General features: G+C 50.8%; 1 protein-coding gene across 6 annotated transcripts in view; it reads left to right on the forward strand.

Moving 5' to 3' along the window:
• Positions 1 to 2,210: 2,210 nt before the first annotated feature.
• The window catches only part of MYH14 (myosin heavy chain 14), an 89,296-nt gene continuing 74,958 nt past the window's right edge, over positions 2,211 to 16,548 (forward strand). For 2 of the 6 annotated variants that reach the window (XM_042230991.1, XM_042230992.1), the window contains exons 1-2: positions 2,211 to 2,338; positions 11,382 to 11,465. In XM_042230991.1, the coding sequence (XP_042086925.1) occupies positions 2,255 to 2,338; positions 11,382 to 11,465 (168 nt within the window). In that variant the 5' untranslated portion in view covers positions 2,211 to 2,254. Of the gene's footprint in view, positions 2,339 to 11,381; positions 11,466 to 13,320; positions 13,369 to 14,844; positions 14,965 to 15,342; positions 16,001 to 16,548 lie in introns of those variants that run through there. The other 4 variants (XM_042230995.2, XM_042230994.1, XM_042230993.2 and 1 more) reach the window with 4 other exon arrangements.

The raw sequence follows: 16,548 nt of genomic DNA on the forward strand, positions 1-16,548 counted from the left end.
ATAAAAATACATTTTTTTAAAAAGGAAGAGACCATTGATTCGTACAACATCATGGATGAATATCAAAAGCATGATGTGGAGTGAAGGCAACTAGGCAGAAAATAACACCTCCTGTAGGTTTCTGTTTATAAAAAGGTCTAGAACAGATAAAACTTAATCTAAGGTGATAAAAATCAGAACAGTAGTTGCCTGGGGTGGGGTGGAGGCAGGGATTGATTGGGAGGGAACATGAGGTGACTTTCTGGGACATGCCATCATTCTCTGTATTTTTATAGTTGGGTGTGTATTCGTCAAAACGCATTGAATGGTATCCTGAGGACTTGGGCGTTTTACTGTATATAAAGAAATTTGCTCATAGAAAGATCCACTGAAGAAACAGCAGACTCCAGCTGATGGTGTGTGTGATGAAGTGTGTAGGGTGAACTGGACTGATTATTTAAGTGAGTGGACAGACGACAACGTTTCTCAACTTCAGCGCCATTAGCATTTGGGGCCAGACACTGAGGGGCGGGTCCTGTGGGTTTCAGTATACTAATGAGAGTCTCTCCCACACACGCGGGTTGTGACGATTAAGAAATGCTTCCAGAGGTGGCCAAATGTCCTCCCTGGGGGCAAATTTGCTCCTGGTTCAGAACCACTGGAAAAGAAGGAAGTGTAATAAAGCAAATCCAGTACAAGGGCAACACCTATAGGACCTAATTAGAGCTACTGTGTGTTCAAAGCATACTTTCCCCCTCAATGTTTCTATATGCTTGATATGCTGCACAGTAGAAATTAGAGAACAATGCACGTGCCCTACCATCCGGCAGTACCACTTATTAGAATCCACCCCCAAATAGTCGGACACCACTTAGTGACTAGACAACAACAGAGAGAAACAACACCTTGTTCACAGAAAGGCACCTATTAGGGCCTCCACGTTCTCCCCGATTCCTTGTTTATACTAGCGAAACACTGGAAACAATCTCAGGAGGTCTATCAATCTAAATGTCCATCAACCCCTATCAACTGGGGGTTGTCTAAAATACACTGTGGTGCATGTATGCTACGGAATTCTGTGCTGCCTTTTTTTTTTTTCTTTTAATGAGAAAGACATGAATGGGCTAGCGCAGAGAAATCTTGAGGCTATATAGTCGACTGAGTGCAGCCCTGCTCGCAGACCCGGACAAGGGCACGGCAGGAGGGATGGATCTGCCCTGTATCCTGATCGTGGGGGTGGTTGCACAGCTGTCAGCATTTGTCCAAACCCACAGGACTGTACACTAGAAAGAATGAATTCTACCTCGGAAAATTGTACACATACTGATGATGTGTGTGTGTGCTGTGTGCTTAGTCGCTCAGTCATGTCCGGCTCTTTGCGACCCCATGGACTGTAGCTCCCCTGTCCATGGGATTCTCCAGGCAAGAATACTGGAGTGGGTTGCCATTTCCTTCTCCAGGGGATCTTCCCCACCCAGGAATCAAGCCTGTGGCCTCTGGGATTGTGAAAAGTGAAAGTCGTTCAGTCATGTCCAACTCTTTGCAACCCAGGACAGAATACTGGAGTGGGTAACCTTTCCCTCCTCCAGGGGATCTTCCCAACCCAGGGATCGAACCCAGGTCTCCCACATTGCAGGCGGATTCTTTACCAGCTGAGCCACCAGGGAAGCCCAAGAATACTGGAGTGGGTAGCCTTTCCCTCCACCAGGGGATCTTCCCAACCCAGGGATGGAACCCAGATCTCCCACATTGTAGGCGGATTCTTTACTGTCTGAGCCACCAGGAAAGCTCATATTGATGATGTGATTATCTGTTCGTCTACAAATTATACCTCCATGAACCCAATGTGACTATCCTGAGAAAGAGTGTGTAGGCTTTATCAGATGCTGAAGGGATCCGTGACAAAGGCAAGGATCATCCGGTGTGGAAGGGTGAGTTCACGTGGGTGAATTGTGGGCATTGTCTGAATCACCTGTCACAGTGGGAATGAAAGAAGGGAAAGGAAGGGCATTCCAAGGAGAGGTCCTTGCATGGGCTCAGGCCAGGTGCCCCAGGAGGATGGAATGCAGGAACGATCCAGGGGGTTGGGGAGGAAAGGAGGCAGGTAGAAACCAGATGGGGACTCTTGCCATATATGGTTTATACCTTGTCACCAGGCTATTATCATGTACAGCCTGCTATATATTCGTTAATGATACACCTGCCTTATCTGCCCTCCCAGCCTGCACTTCATTCAGGTGGGAAGACCCTGGAGGCCAGAGGGACACCAGCCGCTATGTCGGGCTCTGAGGAACCCAAGGGGAGCCAACCATGGTCCCCGCCCTTGAGGAGTTCCCCGCCCAGTGGGGGAGAGCGACAGGTGAGTGCCCCCACCTGGGGAAGAGGCTATACTGGAAGGACCCCAGGCACTGGCAGAGCTCCCTGATAGAAATCATGGAAGACTTCCTGAAGGGAGAGGCCTTTCCCAATGTCCCGAGGCCAATCTCAATCCCAGTATTGATACTAATAATATGATAACAGCCCCCAACCTTGATGGAGTGCTTGAAATGTGCCAAATTCACTGTGCCAAGCACAGGACAGGAATCAGTTAATTTAACCTCCCAACTACTCTATAAGATAGCAACCGTTACCATTATCCCCCTTCTACAGATGAGGAAAACTGAGGCACACAATTGGTTCCCCACCTCCAAATGCTCCTACTTTGATTGGGGAGACATGGACAGAGTCTCAGTCTAGTGAACCTGGGTTCTAATGGGGGTAAGAGGTGGGAACCAAGGGGAGGAGGAGGGGAGGGTTTGGGGAGACCCCCACCCTGAGAAGAGATGACCTCCTGAGATGGAGGACGGAATTAAATGCAGAGAATTGCATCGTAATTTCAGTCCTGGTCTCTCTCTCTCATTTCTCTAGACCCTATTTTGCTTTCTTTTTTTTTTTTTCTTTTTATCTCTAATTCTTCCGCTCACTCCTGTCTCCTCCTCAGGATCCTTTTAACAAAGCCAACACATTTAACATCCACGGATCCTTTAGGTATAAACGCTTGCACACCGGGCAGCCTGACTTGGTATAACTCTATCTTCTAAATTGATATGGAAGAAACATTATATCTTTTAACTTGTGCTATAGACCCGGTTTTGGGTCTCACTCCTTTCACTCAATATGTTCTTAGGATCTCTCCCTCTTTCCATATGTAACTCTGATTTATTGCTTCTTGAATGCTGTGGGGCAATCCTCTCCCTTTTATCTGCGCATTCCCAAAGGAACAGACGCTGTGGCTGTCTCTGGGCCCTGACTCCCACCCACCTCGCTGCCTTGGGCATCTTTGAATGTGTCCTCTTATGCCACTGTGCATGCTTTCCTGTGGGTGCCTACTTAGAAACAGGGTTGCTACACAGAGGATAAGCACCTAGCTGATGTCACAAAATTCTGTCCAGTCATCTAAGGTGGATCTGGAGGTCCTAGAAGCATTTCAAGCCAGGCAGAGAAGGGTGGGGAATGGGGCAGCCAGTGTACAGGACTGGGGACGTCCACAGCATGTCCAGAGGTCAGGAAATGATAGGGGAACCCCGCCCCTACGGGGGATACTTCCACAGAACAGCTGGGGAATAAATACTTGACCGGGTTGGTTTCTTTTTCATTTTCTTTCCTAAAAAGGAAACTAGTATTTTTGCGGATGTCAGTTTGACAACGTCTATGAAAATCGTAACTGCATTATACTCTTTGACCCAGCACTATCTACATGTTCATAAGGAAGGAGGAAGAATGGCGTTCGCTGGGTTTTCTTCTGTAAGGATGAAACCTGGAAAGTCACTGAAAGCTCCACCAATTGGAGAGAAGTCAAGGGAACTGGGCTGTGATTGTGGAATACTATGCAGGTGCAAAAAAGATTAAGGTGAAATGTAGGAGCATAAAGTCTCCCAAGACATATCGATAAGCTAGAAAAATAAGTCACAGTTCAATATATCAAGTGTAATTCCATTGCCTGAACATAAGAAATCAGTGGGAATATTTCCTTCAATAATTGTTTCTATGTATTCATTAGAGGTTGGCAAAAATTTTCTGTAAAGTCTCAAAGAGTAAATATTTTCAGCTTTGAACATCACACCATCTCTATCATAATTCAGCTCTGCCCTAGTAGTGTGAAAGTAGATGATACATAAACCAAAGTGTGCCAACAAAACTTTATTTACAGACACAGGCAGTAGACCCCCGACGTAAATAAATAGCACATGTTTTTAGAAGACTCCTCACCAAGATATTATCACAGGTATGTACGAAAGGGGAAGTGAGAAGAAAGGTGCTGGTCAAGGGAAATATTACCCTCTTATTTGAATTTTTTCCACCTTGTGTAATGAAAAATTTGAATTTGAAACGGAAGGAATGTTTTAAAAGTAGCTTGGTGACCTTGCCTCCCTCCCTGATTATAAGGTAATGGTCGTCGTTTTGCAAAATATCAGCAGCCTATAAAAATAACCAGGAACTAAAAGTTCCCCGTCATCCCACCAGCTTGAGCAGAATTTCTTTTTTATTTATGTATTTTGGTTTTGGTTGCCAGGGTCTTGGTTGCTGGGCGCTGGTTTTCTCTAGCTGTGGCGGGCGGGGGCTATTCTTCGTTGCAGTGCTCAGGCTTCTCTTGTTGAGGGGCACAGGCTCCAGGGCACGCAGGCTTCAGGAGCTGCAGCCCTCAGCTCAGTAGTTGCGGTCCCGGGCTCTAGAGCGCTGGCTCGGTAGTTTCAGTGCACAGGCTTAGTTGCCTGGAGACATACAGAATCTTCCCTGACCAGGGATTGAACCTGTGTCTCCCGTACTGGCAGGCAGGTGGATTCTTATCCACTGTACTGCCAGGGAAGGCCAAGCAGACTTTCTTAAAGGATTTATTTCATTCATGCCATAGATATTTATGGAGCACTGAGTAGGTACAAGGAACTGTTCTATGTGCTGGGACAGAGTTTTGAATAAAGCACAGTCCCCATCCTCTATATGACTGAATATTCTGTGATCAAGGAGAGACAGACAGGAAATACCAAGCACGGTAAATAAATAAATGACATAGTATGCTGGACAGTTCAAAGTACTACAGGAAAACAGACAGGAGAAGAAGTGACTGGGGTCAGGGTGCCTGGGGGCTGGTTGTAATGGGAGAGAGAGTGGTCAGAGAAGGCTTCATTGCCAAGGTGACATTTGAGCAAAGACCTGAGTGAACAAAGGGAGAGAGTCATGGTGCTATCTGGGAGAGAGCTTTCCAGGCAGACGGAGCAGCCCAGGAAAAGGCCCTGAGGTGGGAGCATGGGTGTGTTCAAGAAATGGTGGGCAGGGTGGTACGGATAGAGTGGGTGAGGGGGAGGGGTGAGGCCGAAGAGGGGACACAGCGGGTCAGATCCTGAAGGGCTTGAAGCCCCAGTGAGGACTTTGCTTTTATTCTGAGTGAGATGGGAACCACAGGGAGACTTTGAGCAGAGGAACGCGAGCTGACTTAGGGTAATGGGCTGAGAGAGGCAACGAGCAGAAGCAGGGGGACCAGAGAGAAGGTGACTGCCGTGGTCCAAGCAGGAGATCATGGTGGATGTGACCTGAGTGGTCACAGTAGGGGTGAGGCAACAAGGGATCAGATCCTGGAGACTTTCTGAAGGTCAAGTTGACAACATGTGGGTTGGATGTTGGAGGTGAGGAGCAAATAGGAATCAAGGATGATGCCAGGTGCTTTGACCCGGGTATGACCAAGAACCACGTGCCACGAGATCACCTGGGAACTTGTAGAAATGCAGGGCCCCACTCAGGTCTACTTAGCGGCACCTCTGGGGTGGGGTGCAGGAACCCACTTTTTGAGTCAGTTCCTCAAGTGAAGGCTGGGGACTGCAGACCCCAAGGTAACCATGATGGCCCCTCTGAGGGTTCATTCAGGGACAGGACATCGGCTGGCTGAGTGGGTTCCCAGATTGGAGTCCTGCCCTGTCACTTCCTAGCTGTGCAGCCTGGGGTGACATCTCCCAGCCACAGATTTCTTCATCTGTGAGAGGGGACTGTGACAGCACCTGCCTCCTAGAGCTGATGTATGATTTGAGTGAGTTCCTGTGTATAAAATATTTAAACTTGTGACACACGAGCTCCCAATAAAGGGCAGCTATAATTAGCACCCTCTTCCAAAGATGATAAAGACCAGGCGAAGAGCCAAACTGATCACCAAGAAGTCATGGTTTCCGGCAGACTCCAGTGAACCTGGCCCCGTGTCGAGGAATACAGGGACAAGTTGCTAAGTCAGACCCTCTTCTCATCTTTCAGAGACCTCCATCTGGTGGGCAAGGAAATGCCGGGCTCAAACAGGCAGGACCCAGGGAGGTCAGAGTATGTTAGAGGAGGGGCAGGGCTACGGGAGCCCAGAGCGGGAGCAGGAACTGACAGTGATCTGACAGTGACGGGAGAAGAAGTATTCTAGGCAGATACAGTGCACAGCAGGACAAAAGGAGCATGGCGGAGTGGCTAAGTGCGTAGACTCTGGAGTCAGACTGCCTGGGGTCAATTTCCAGCTCTGTCACTTTCTGGCTGTGTGATCTGGGACAAGTTGCCTTACCTCTCTGAGCCTCCTACCCAAGCCAGTTCCCTGTTGCTGCATAATGGGAAAAAAAAAAAAATTAGTGACTCAAAACAGCACATATTTATCATTTTACAGTTTCAATGGGTCAGGAACCTCATAATATTACATAGTAAACTTTTTGTGGAGAATACACATCAGATATTACTGGGGGGTACATCTGGTTAGGGAAATGAGGTGGAGGATGCCTGTCTGTAAAGGTATTCACAGACAGATTATTCCAATCCAGTGTGATCAGAGCATCAACAGGAGAGTGAGCAAACTCCTGTGGGCCATAGGGTGGGGTGAGACCAGGAGGCCCTCTACACACTCTGAGCACAGGGCGGGCCTTGAGAAGTTGACCTGGAGTTTCCTAGGTGAAGAGATAGAGGGGGGTAACGAGTAGGAGGCACAGCATGTGCAAAGGTATGGAGGCATGAAAGATCATTTATCCATTCGTCCATCCATCCTCGCATCCATTTGTCCAGCTTTTCCTCCACTTATGTATTAATTGATTCTTCTGGCCATCTATCCACTTATTCACTGTGTATACTCTTCATCCATCCATCCATCCAGCCATCCATCTATCCACCCATCCATCTATCCACCCATCCATCTATCCATCCATCTGTTCAAACAGTCATCTATGCCCACATTCATCCACTTATTCCATCAATTACACATCCACTCATTCATGTATTTATTCATCAGTATCCAAAGTCAAGGCAGGAGACCCTGGTTTGATTCCTGACCCAGGAAGATCCGCTGGAGAAGGGATAGGCTACCCACTCTAGTATTCTTGGGCTTCCCTGGTGGCTCAGCTGGTAAAGAATTCGCCTGCAATGTGGGAGACCTGGGTTCGATCCCTGGGTTGGGAAGATCCCCTGGAGAAGGGAAAGGCTACCCACTCCAGTATTCTGTCCTGGAGAATTCATGGACTCTATAGCCCATGGGATCACAAAGAGTCGGACACAACTGAATGGCTTTCACTCACCTCAGAGATCCAAAGTCATAAGATCTTTTCACTCCAAATGTCACCTCCTTAGGGAGCCTTCCCTGACTCTCTTTCTAAAGTAGCCCCGCAACACCTTCCCTCTTTGACCCTCCACTTTTTACTTTTTCTTTGTGGCAGAAAAAGTACCCTGACTTGTCACTGTGCTCTCTAATTATGTGTCCGTTCGTTTGGTGTCTGTGTCCACCACCAGAACACATTCATTCATTTGGCAGGTATTTGTTGAGGATCGACTGAGTGCCAGGCTCTGTTGTAGGCGCTGGGAAGACAGACACAAATCCTCACCTGTGCAGAGCTGATATTATAATGGGAGGCATCAGACAATAGGTAATAAATGTAGTATGTAAATTACTGGCAAGTTGGAGAATGCTGAGTGCTGTGGACTTCCCAGGCAGCACCAGTGCAGGAGATGTAAGAGACAAGGGTTCAATTCCTGGATCAGGAAGATCCCCTGGAAGAGGGCATGGCAACCCACTCCGGTATTCTTGCCTGGAGAATCCCATGGACAAAGAAGCCTGATGGGGTGGCAAAGAGTCAGACATGACTGAAGCGACTTAGCCTGCACCCGTGAGTGCTGTGGTCAAAGAAAACGCAGAACCAGTGAGAGGTATTAGCGATCCAGAGGAGAGGTTGCTCAGACAAGTCGTCATGGAGGAAGTGGTCTCTGAGCAAAGACTGAAAGGAGATGAGGGAGCCGAGTGGTTTTCTAAGGGAATTGCATTCCAGGACAGAGAGAATGATGTATGCCAAAGTCCTAAGGCAGGGCTGAGCTTGGTGTGTTGGAGATTCATTGAGGAGGCCAGCATGGCTGGAGCAAAGTAATCAAGGGGAAGAGGGAGGAAGCTGTGAGTAGAGAGGGGACAAAGGGGGCCAGGTGGGGTAGGACCTTGCTTTAACTTTGAGACTGGAACCAGGGGTGGACGCTGAGCAGAGGAGGGACGAGCTCTAACTTAGGTGTGAACAGGTTCCCTCTGCCTGCCATGTAGGAGTAGATCGATGTGAGCTCTCTAAGGGCTGGAACTACATCTTTGTCCCTTCCGTCTCCTTGGCTTCTGGTACAAGGGTCTGCAAACTACGGTCCACAGGCTAAATCCTTGGGTTTCTTGTTTGTATAAATAAAGTTTTATTGAAACAAACCCATACCCATTCGTTTACCTATTATCTATGGCTGCTTTCCTGCTAAATAGAATAGTTACAGCAGAGACAATCTGGCTCTCAAACCTGAAAATATTTACTGTTTGGCCTTTTACAGAAAAACTGTGCTGACCCCTGGTCAGGAACAAGGCCTGGCACATAGTAGGCACTCAGTAAATATTTGTTGTCACATAACTGAGCCGGTCTCTCATCTGTGACCCACACGAGGCTGCCAGCTTGCTCTTGTCTCAGAGCCAGTTCCAGTCACATGCGGGAAAACAACAGCCCAGGGACCAAAAATAAAATACTGGAACCATTCACATCTCGGCCACAGAGGAATTGCTCAGGCAGGAATATAGTCAGGACCCACAGAGAAACTCAGCATACTCTGTCCTTTTATTTTCCTTTGTTAAGACTTGGGGCTCCTTTACCCCTGCCAGGCGTGGAAACTGCTCCCCCATTTTTTTCTCTTAAAAAAATCCCCCAAACCCTCTTCCATAGAGAAGCCCCCCTCCCTGACTTTCCTGTCTCCTCTCTTGTCAACTCCAATATTTTGTTTTTGTACATGAGTTAGGTCCCAGCTGTTTTTTTTTTTTTTTTCCTGCTTCCGCAGCCCATTATTCAGATTCTGCATAATGAGGCAGTTATGAGTTAAGAATAATGGGGCTGTGTCAGCTGGCAGGAAGCCCTCTGGGAACTGAGAAAGCTCTCACACTCCAATTTCCTTTTCTTCTTACACACATTGATCGCAGCATTCTATCCGTCCTCATTTTCTGAGCTTCTTCTTCACTGCAGTTTGTCCTGCACCCTCAGTATCCACAGAGACATCAGAGCCAGTCCCTGAGAGCTGGGAACTCACAGTTTAACAGAGACAATCCCAGTGCTGCGGGGGAAGAGATGGATGCACGGTGGGATGCATCCATCCACCATCCATGGTAGGGATGACTTGACCGTCAAGGGAATGAGCTTGAAGTTTTATTCTGAGGACCCTCTCTGGCAGACTAGGATGGAGGCCAGATGGAGGGCTCTGAGGGAGCAGGGTGCCTCCTTCTGACCTGGTGTACATTCTGGTGATCTTACATAGGTATTCACATCCCGGACACTGGTGCCAGATTGCTTGGGTTCAAATCCAGAGGCTCTCATGCTTTCTAACTATGTAGTCTTGGGTAGGTTTTCCTCAATGTCCTCACAGTAAAATGGGTATGACTAGTACCTACCACTTAGAGTGATTGGGAGGATCATGGGATTAGTACATACAAAGAACTTAGAACTGTGTCTGGCACACAATTATTTAGTCGCTGAGTTGTGTCCCATACTTTTGTGAACCCATGGACTATATATAGCCCAACAGGCTCCTCTCTCCATGGGCTCCTCTGTCCATGGGATTTCCCAGGCAAGAATACTGGAGTGGGTTGCCATTTCCTTCTCCAGGAGATCTTCCCAAGCCCTGGATCAAACCCACATCTCCTACATTGCAGACGGATTCTTTACCGCTGAGACACCAGGGAAGCCCACCTGGCGCAGAGTAGGCACCCAGTAAATATCAGCAACTACTAAAAGTGCTTAGCAACAGGCATCCTATTATCATTTAGTGATGTCATCAATTATCCTACAGATTGAGCAGAAAGAAGGACATCTCCAGTTTAGATCCTGGGTGGGAATGAAGACATCACCAGTTAACAGGTAGAAAATGGTTAGAATGTACATGCCAGAGGTTTCATTCCCACTTGAATTTTTGTTGTGTCCCAGTCCACACTCTTCTCTGGGGCACATGGGATTATTACCTATTTGTGCCTCAGTTTTCTATCAATCAAATGCAGATAATAAAATTATCAATCTCATAGGATTGTTGAGAGAATCCCATGAGTTAGATACATACCAAGGCTACAATGTCCCGAGCACAGCTGGCACTCCCAATCGACAGCAGCTCCTGTTAGCCTCATGGCAAGAGGACTCCACGGTGGACGTGCTGGCTAGGGTAACAGGTGCTCTCCTCTCTGTCTGGGAGTCTTGGCTAAGAGCACAGACTCAGGGGTCTGACCCACTGCAGTCTGAGCCCAGATCTGCCTTCAAAGGCAGCCAGGAGACCCTGGGCACGTTGCAGACCTGAAAGTGGGAATAATGACAGTGCCAGCTCACAGGACTGGCACAAGGAGGCATCAATATGATGATGGTCATGCTCCCAGCACACAGTTAGCCTTAGTACATGTGAACTGTATAATCACTGAGGACGTCCTTGGAAAGGTCCTCTCCTCCTTGGAACCACTTGCCCATCTGCAAAGAAATGGGCAGTGACTGCGGCAACCTCAAGGCTTCTTGCCTATAAGGACTCACCTTTGCTATCACTGAGTGTAGGTGTTCGGAGATGGATGCTCCCACCCGTGTCTGCCCTCAGCCCAGCACCAGCTCTTTCCTTCTGTCTCCTCACTCCCCATCTCTTAACTGTCAACTTTCCCCTTTCTCTGGCTTCTTTCCCTTGTTTTAGACTTTTTCTTTCTCTCTTGTTTCTCTCCTGCATGCTATCAGAAGACTGTTTGTAGAGCAATAAATAATGATAGCAATCATAATTTGTGTATTTAATCTTTCCCCCATGCTAGGACAGCTCTTTGCACATATTAACTCATTTAATTCACACAAAGACTTGTTACTGTTGGTTCAACAAACACTTACGGAGTGCCTCCTGTGTGCCAGACCCTGAGAATCCAGCTCGGAGCAAAAGAAAGATCCTCACCTTCGTGGGACTCACGTTCTAGTGGAGAGATAGAAGATAAAAAGGTAAACAAACAAACAAAAAACATCTCTTCTAGTGCTAAGGGGGAAAAAACCAAGGAAGTCAAAGGAAGAAAGTGAAATGTTTTCTATAGAATGGTTGGGAAAGGCCTTCTGGAGGAGGTGTTTGCTTCCCTAGTGACTCAGACGGTAAAGAATTCTCCTGCAATGCAGGAGACACGGGTTCCATCCCTGGGTCGGGAAGATCCCTTGGTGAAAGGAATGGCAACCCACTCCAGTATTCTTGCCTGGAGAATCCCATGGGCAGAGGAACCTGGTGGGCTACAGTCCATGGGGTCGCAAAGAGTCAGACACGACTGAGCGACTATCATTTATACTTTTCTGGAGGAGGTGACATTGGATCTGACCTGATGATGTGAGGTGGGGCAGCCATGCAAAATCTGTGGGAAGAAACAGCAAGTGCAAAGGTCCTGAGGTAGAACCATGCCTGGGGAGTGTTTGAGGAGTTGAGGAACAGCTGAAAAGCCTGTATCACTGGAGCTGAATGAAGGAGAGTTGATCTCACACAGGGCCGCCCTGGGACCACATCATGCAGGGTCTTATGCGTCACAGTGAGGACTTTGGTTTTTACTCTGACAAGGAGCCATGAAAGGTTCTGAGCAGAGGAGGGGTGCAGTCTGGACAAAGTTTGACAGGATCCCATTGGCAATAGGCTGTGGGGGAGGGGTGGTGAAGGTGGGGGCAGAGGGCCATCCTCTCCATTTGACAGATGCAGAAATAAATGGAATGTCAAAAAAAGGCCAGCAACAGGCTCAAGCCCCCACAGCTGTTGAGCAGTGGAGACAGGTTGGCAGGCTGGCTGGGACTCGAGTCCTGTGTAGTCCAGCCTACCCTCCCCCTTCTCAAGCCTAGCTGCTCACCCCTCCTGAAGTCTCAGTGTACACCTGTAAAATCGGGACTCAGCTCAGAGACCAGTGGTGCACGGCTCACCAGCAACATGCTAGCTCCAGAAGTGGGCACCACCTCAGGGTTCAAAGGAGCCTTCACTTTGTGACCTTGGGAAGGTGCCTACCTCTCTCCTAAGCCTCTGTTTTCCCATCTATAATCTGGGAAGCCTTAACCAACGTCTGGGTGTAGCCTGGTAGTTAAAAGTGCAAGTTCTAGCGTCAGATTTGGCAGGATCCGAGTCCTTGGTCTGCCACTTGCCAGCTCTATGACTTCCAGCAATTAGACATCCTCTTTAAGCTTCAGTTTACCTCATCTGGAAGATGAAGATCTTAACAGCACTAATTCTAAGGGGGTAGTTGTAAGGATTAAATGAGATCATGAAGGTAAAGCGCTTAGCACAGCTCCTGGCATACATCAGGCACTCAATAAATGATCATTATTATTATTACTGACAGTAATGCCCACACCTCTGGGTGGGTGAGAGCCTGGAGAGTGCCTGGTGGTACGCGGTCGGCGTTTGACAAAAGTGAATTCTCTCGCCCTTCTCTCATGCCTGCCGGCTCCCGGGGGACCCAGGCATTCCGGCCTCCGGCCGCCCCCCCCAACGCCGACCCTTACAAAGGCCCTCATTCATGTCTGGTGCACAAAGCGGCTCATTCACCCTGGTCCCTTGGGCTTCCCGCCCCTGGCCGCCCCTTGTGCCTCGCCATTGGTCGGACCCCCTGCCTGTCAGGCTTCAGGTCTTGCCTGCTGCCGTGCCCCCTAGCTCCACGCTCCAGAGCCGTTCTTTTCCCACGGCTGGCACACTCCGGCAACTTCTGATTGGCCCCGCCCGCCAGCCGCTCCTCTTGATTGGCGGGTGCGCACCCTGCGGGCGAGTCCATAGCTTGTCGCAGCGGGCGCCGATTGGCCCCTGTTGCGCTTGTGTGGGCGGGGCTTTCTTGGCTGGCCCGCCCCTCCTTCTCCCCAGGCCGAAGCCTCGGGACGGCCCTGGAAGCCGGTGAGTGCCCGGGGCCCGCTGCCTGCCTGAGGCGGCGGGGAGTGGAACTGGGTCCCGGGAGGCTGGAGCTCCGAGGTTGCGGTCGGGGCTCCGGAGGCCGGCGCGAGCTGCGGGGGAGGGGCGGTGACGTGGACACTCACCTTGCGCTCAGCCGGACGGCAGCGGGGGGCCAGGGGACGGGGTGGGGCGGGGCGTCTCCACTCGCCCCCACAACTCGAGTTCCTCCTCTAGGGGAGGCCGGGTCGGGGTCCTCGCTGGAGGCCCCAGGCCTGTTTCGCAGATGGGGAAACTGAGGCTCACTTTGGGACATTGGGCGCTTTAATACTGAGTCATTGCCTTCAATTCCGCAGTCGATGACTCTGTCTCTGTCTTCACGTGTAAAAAGTGAGGACCGGAGACAGGGATCGTCGTGACGGGCAGAGCAGAGGGGTGGGGAAAGACATCTTTGAGCCCCCGTGATGTACTTGGGCACTTTTATAACTAAATAATTAACTTTAGATTATATTAACCCGAGATGGGTTATATTGCACCCATTTAACAGGGAAAGAAAAACAGGCCGCACAGAGGCGGTGACTGCAGGGTGACAGGGCCGAGAACAACACTTTGAAGACCGACTGTGTGCTGGGTTCCTTAACGTTTTTAATACAACAGTAGTCCGCTAAGGAAGGCTGTAGTTCCTAAGAAGTAGATGGGGAGGGAGGTTGAGAGTTACCACCTGGGAAGAGGAAATTAAAATCTTTGAGGACCTACTACGTGTTCCACCCAAATCCCCTTTTTAGAAAATGGTCTGGGCTTGAACCCCAGCCCTTCTTACTGGCTGTGTGACCTCGAGCCGGTTACTTCACCTTTCCATGACTCAGTTTCTCCAGGAAAATGGAGATGCTGATTGTCCTTATCTCACTGGTTTTGTGAGCATTCTATGAGTTTGGTCAACTGTTCTAAAAGCTGGAAAACCCTCGGCCCATAGTAGGTGCACTTAGTTACCATTATTTAGTCCTCTACTCAGAGAACTGAAGCTCGAGAGTCTAGAAAATCATGTTCTCGTCTTCTTCGGTACGTCTCGAGCTCCCTGAGGATTGTACGGCCCGGTTTCCAGGGTTGAGGAAACTAAAGTTCTGCGAGATTAAATGATGTCTCGGGGCATTACTTGTTTAAACGCTGGGCTGGGCACTTTCTCCCACATGGGTTTATTCATTTCATTGGCCTCCATTCGCGAAGAGGAAAGCCAAAAGCCCAGAAAGCTTGAGCGGGATTCGAACCCCCGGAGTCCTCAGCCCTCTCCGCTGCGGGTCCTTGACCTTTGCTCGCCCAAAGGAGGAGGGGCCCTGGCGCCGCCGCCGCCCACCTGGCAACAGACTCATCCCCGCCTCTCCCCATCCCCCTGTCTAGGGCCTTGCAACCCCGGGATCCGCCCCCTTCCCCAGCCGGGCAGGTGCTAGGTGACATCAGAGCCGGGCTCCCTCCCGGTGACGCGACGTGGCCCCGCCCCGAGCTGGACCGCGGAGGTAGCCGCACCTGGGAGCTCTGAAGAGGCCGGGGGGATTCCTGGGCCCCCTCCCCAGCTTCCCGCTTCCTGTACCAGCCCGCGCCCCCCAGGTAACCCCGAGGGTCCGCGGGGTGAGGCTTGGGTCTTAGGGAGATGGGGGTTGGGGGCTGGGATTCCAGGATCTGAGGAGCGGGCCCCGGGGCCAGGAACCCCAGGTCTGATTAAGGACGACTCTGGGAGGCTGGGCTCATGGGAGGAAGGCGCTGGGACCAGGACTCCCCTGAGAGCTGGAATGTGTACGTCTTGAGGGAAGAGGGGGCTGGGAGCCCGGACTCCTGGGTCTGAGGGAGGAGGGGTTGGGTGCCCAGATTTCTGAGTCTGGAGGCAGAGAGGACCCTTGGAGCCTAGCACTAGACTGAGGTCAGAGGGCTGGATGCCAAGGGCCCCAACCCCTGCCCCAGGGGCGGATCCCTGGCTCCGTCCCTTCCAGCCGGCAGTCCCTGCCCCTCCCAGGCAGGTGCTTTCACCTGCACTGGTGACAGAAATGAGTCCCGGCAGGGGTGTTCCTGCTGGTTAAGGAGGGCGGGGCTGCCAGAGGGCCAGGCCACCCCATCAGAGATGTTATCAGCTCTCAGAAGCTGGTCCCAGGCGTCTTCACCTCTAGCCTCTTCACCTTTAGCCGGCTGCAGTGAGGTGAGGGGGCTGGAATTCACAGGTCAAAGGGAGGAGAGGTCTGAGGGTTCCTGGAAATGTAGGCTGCCAGGGGCTCAGACTCCTGAGTCTGGAGGAGGAGGGGCTGGGGGCCTGGACTCCTGGGTCCAAGGGAGGAGGGACCGGGGCTCAGACTCTTGGCTCTAGTGAGGGGAGGCACAGGGCTGGGTGATTGCAAAAAACTCCCAAACCCTTCCTGGTCAAAGGCCATGAGCTGGAGAGGAAGTGGGTGGGGCGAGGGTGAGGGTAAAGTCCCAGGGATGGGACTTGGCTCTGAAGGGATGAGGGCCACTTAGGAGGCCTGGAGTCAGCCTGGGCGACCTGGGGCCTGGGACGTGGAGAGAGATATGGCATTGGATGGCGGGAGACGCCCGCTGTTTGAACGCAGGGGCCTTGAGTTTGAGGCCAGAGAGCAGCAGGACCAGATGTCATGGGGTGAGGGTGGGGGCCTGGGACCAGTGGTGGGGAGAGGGCCTGGGGGTAAGAGGGCTATGTGGCCTGGAGCTGAGTGTCCAGGTAAGGGAAAGATAAGGGCCTGATGGGACCAGACCCAGAGATTTCCAAGAGGAGCTGGGTGTTTGGAGGGACTTCTCCAGAGATATGTTGGAGGTGGGGGCTGGGGGGGCTGGAGGGCAGAGGCAGAAGCACCAAGGTGGGGGAGACAGAGCACTGGGGGGTCCTGTGACTGGCATGTGGGCAGTGAAGTGGTCATCTGAGGCCGTGGGAGACAACAGAGTCCAGCTTCTTCAGGGGCAGGGCACGGTGAGGGACAGGGGGCATAGTTTTCCTCGCGGGTGCTTAAACTACTCTGCAGTTGCCAAACTCTGTTCCCTGCTGGTCTGCAGCCCCTTTAAGGGCGGGAAGGGGGTCTAGCACAGGCTGGCTCGGATCTCAAAGCTCATCTTGGGTTGTGACTGAGATGTGTCTGAGACCAGATCGACCCCAGACCAGGTGCTCCTCGAAGCAGGGCCTCGTCTGACTCA

This window comes from Ovis aries, chromosome 14, assembly GCF_016772045.2.
Source record: "Ovis aries strain OAR_USU_Benz2616 breed Rambouillet chromosome 14, ARS-UI_Ramb_v3.0, whole genome shotgun sequence".
In the NCBI taxonomy this organism is placed as follows: domain Eukaryota; kingdom Metazoa; phylum Chordata; class Mammalia; order Artiodactyla; family Bovidae; genus Ovis; species Ovis aries.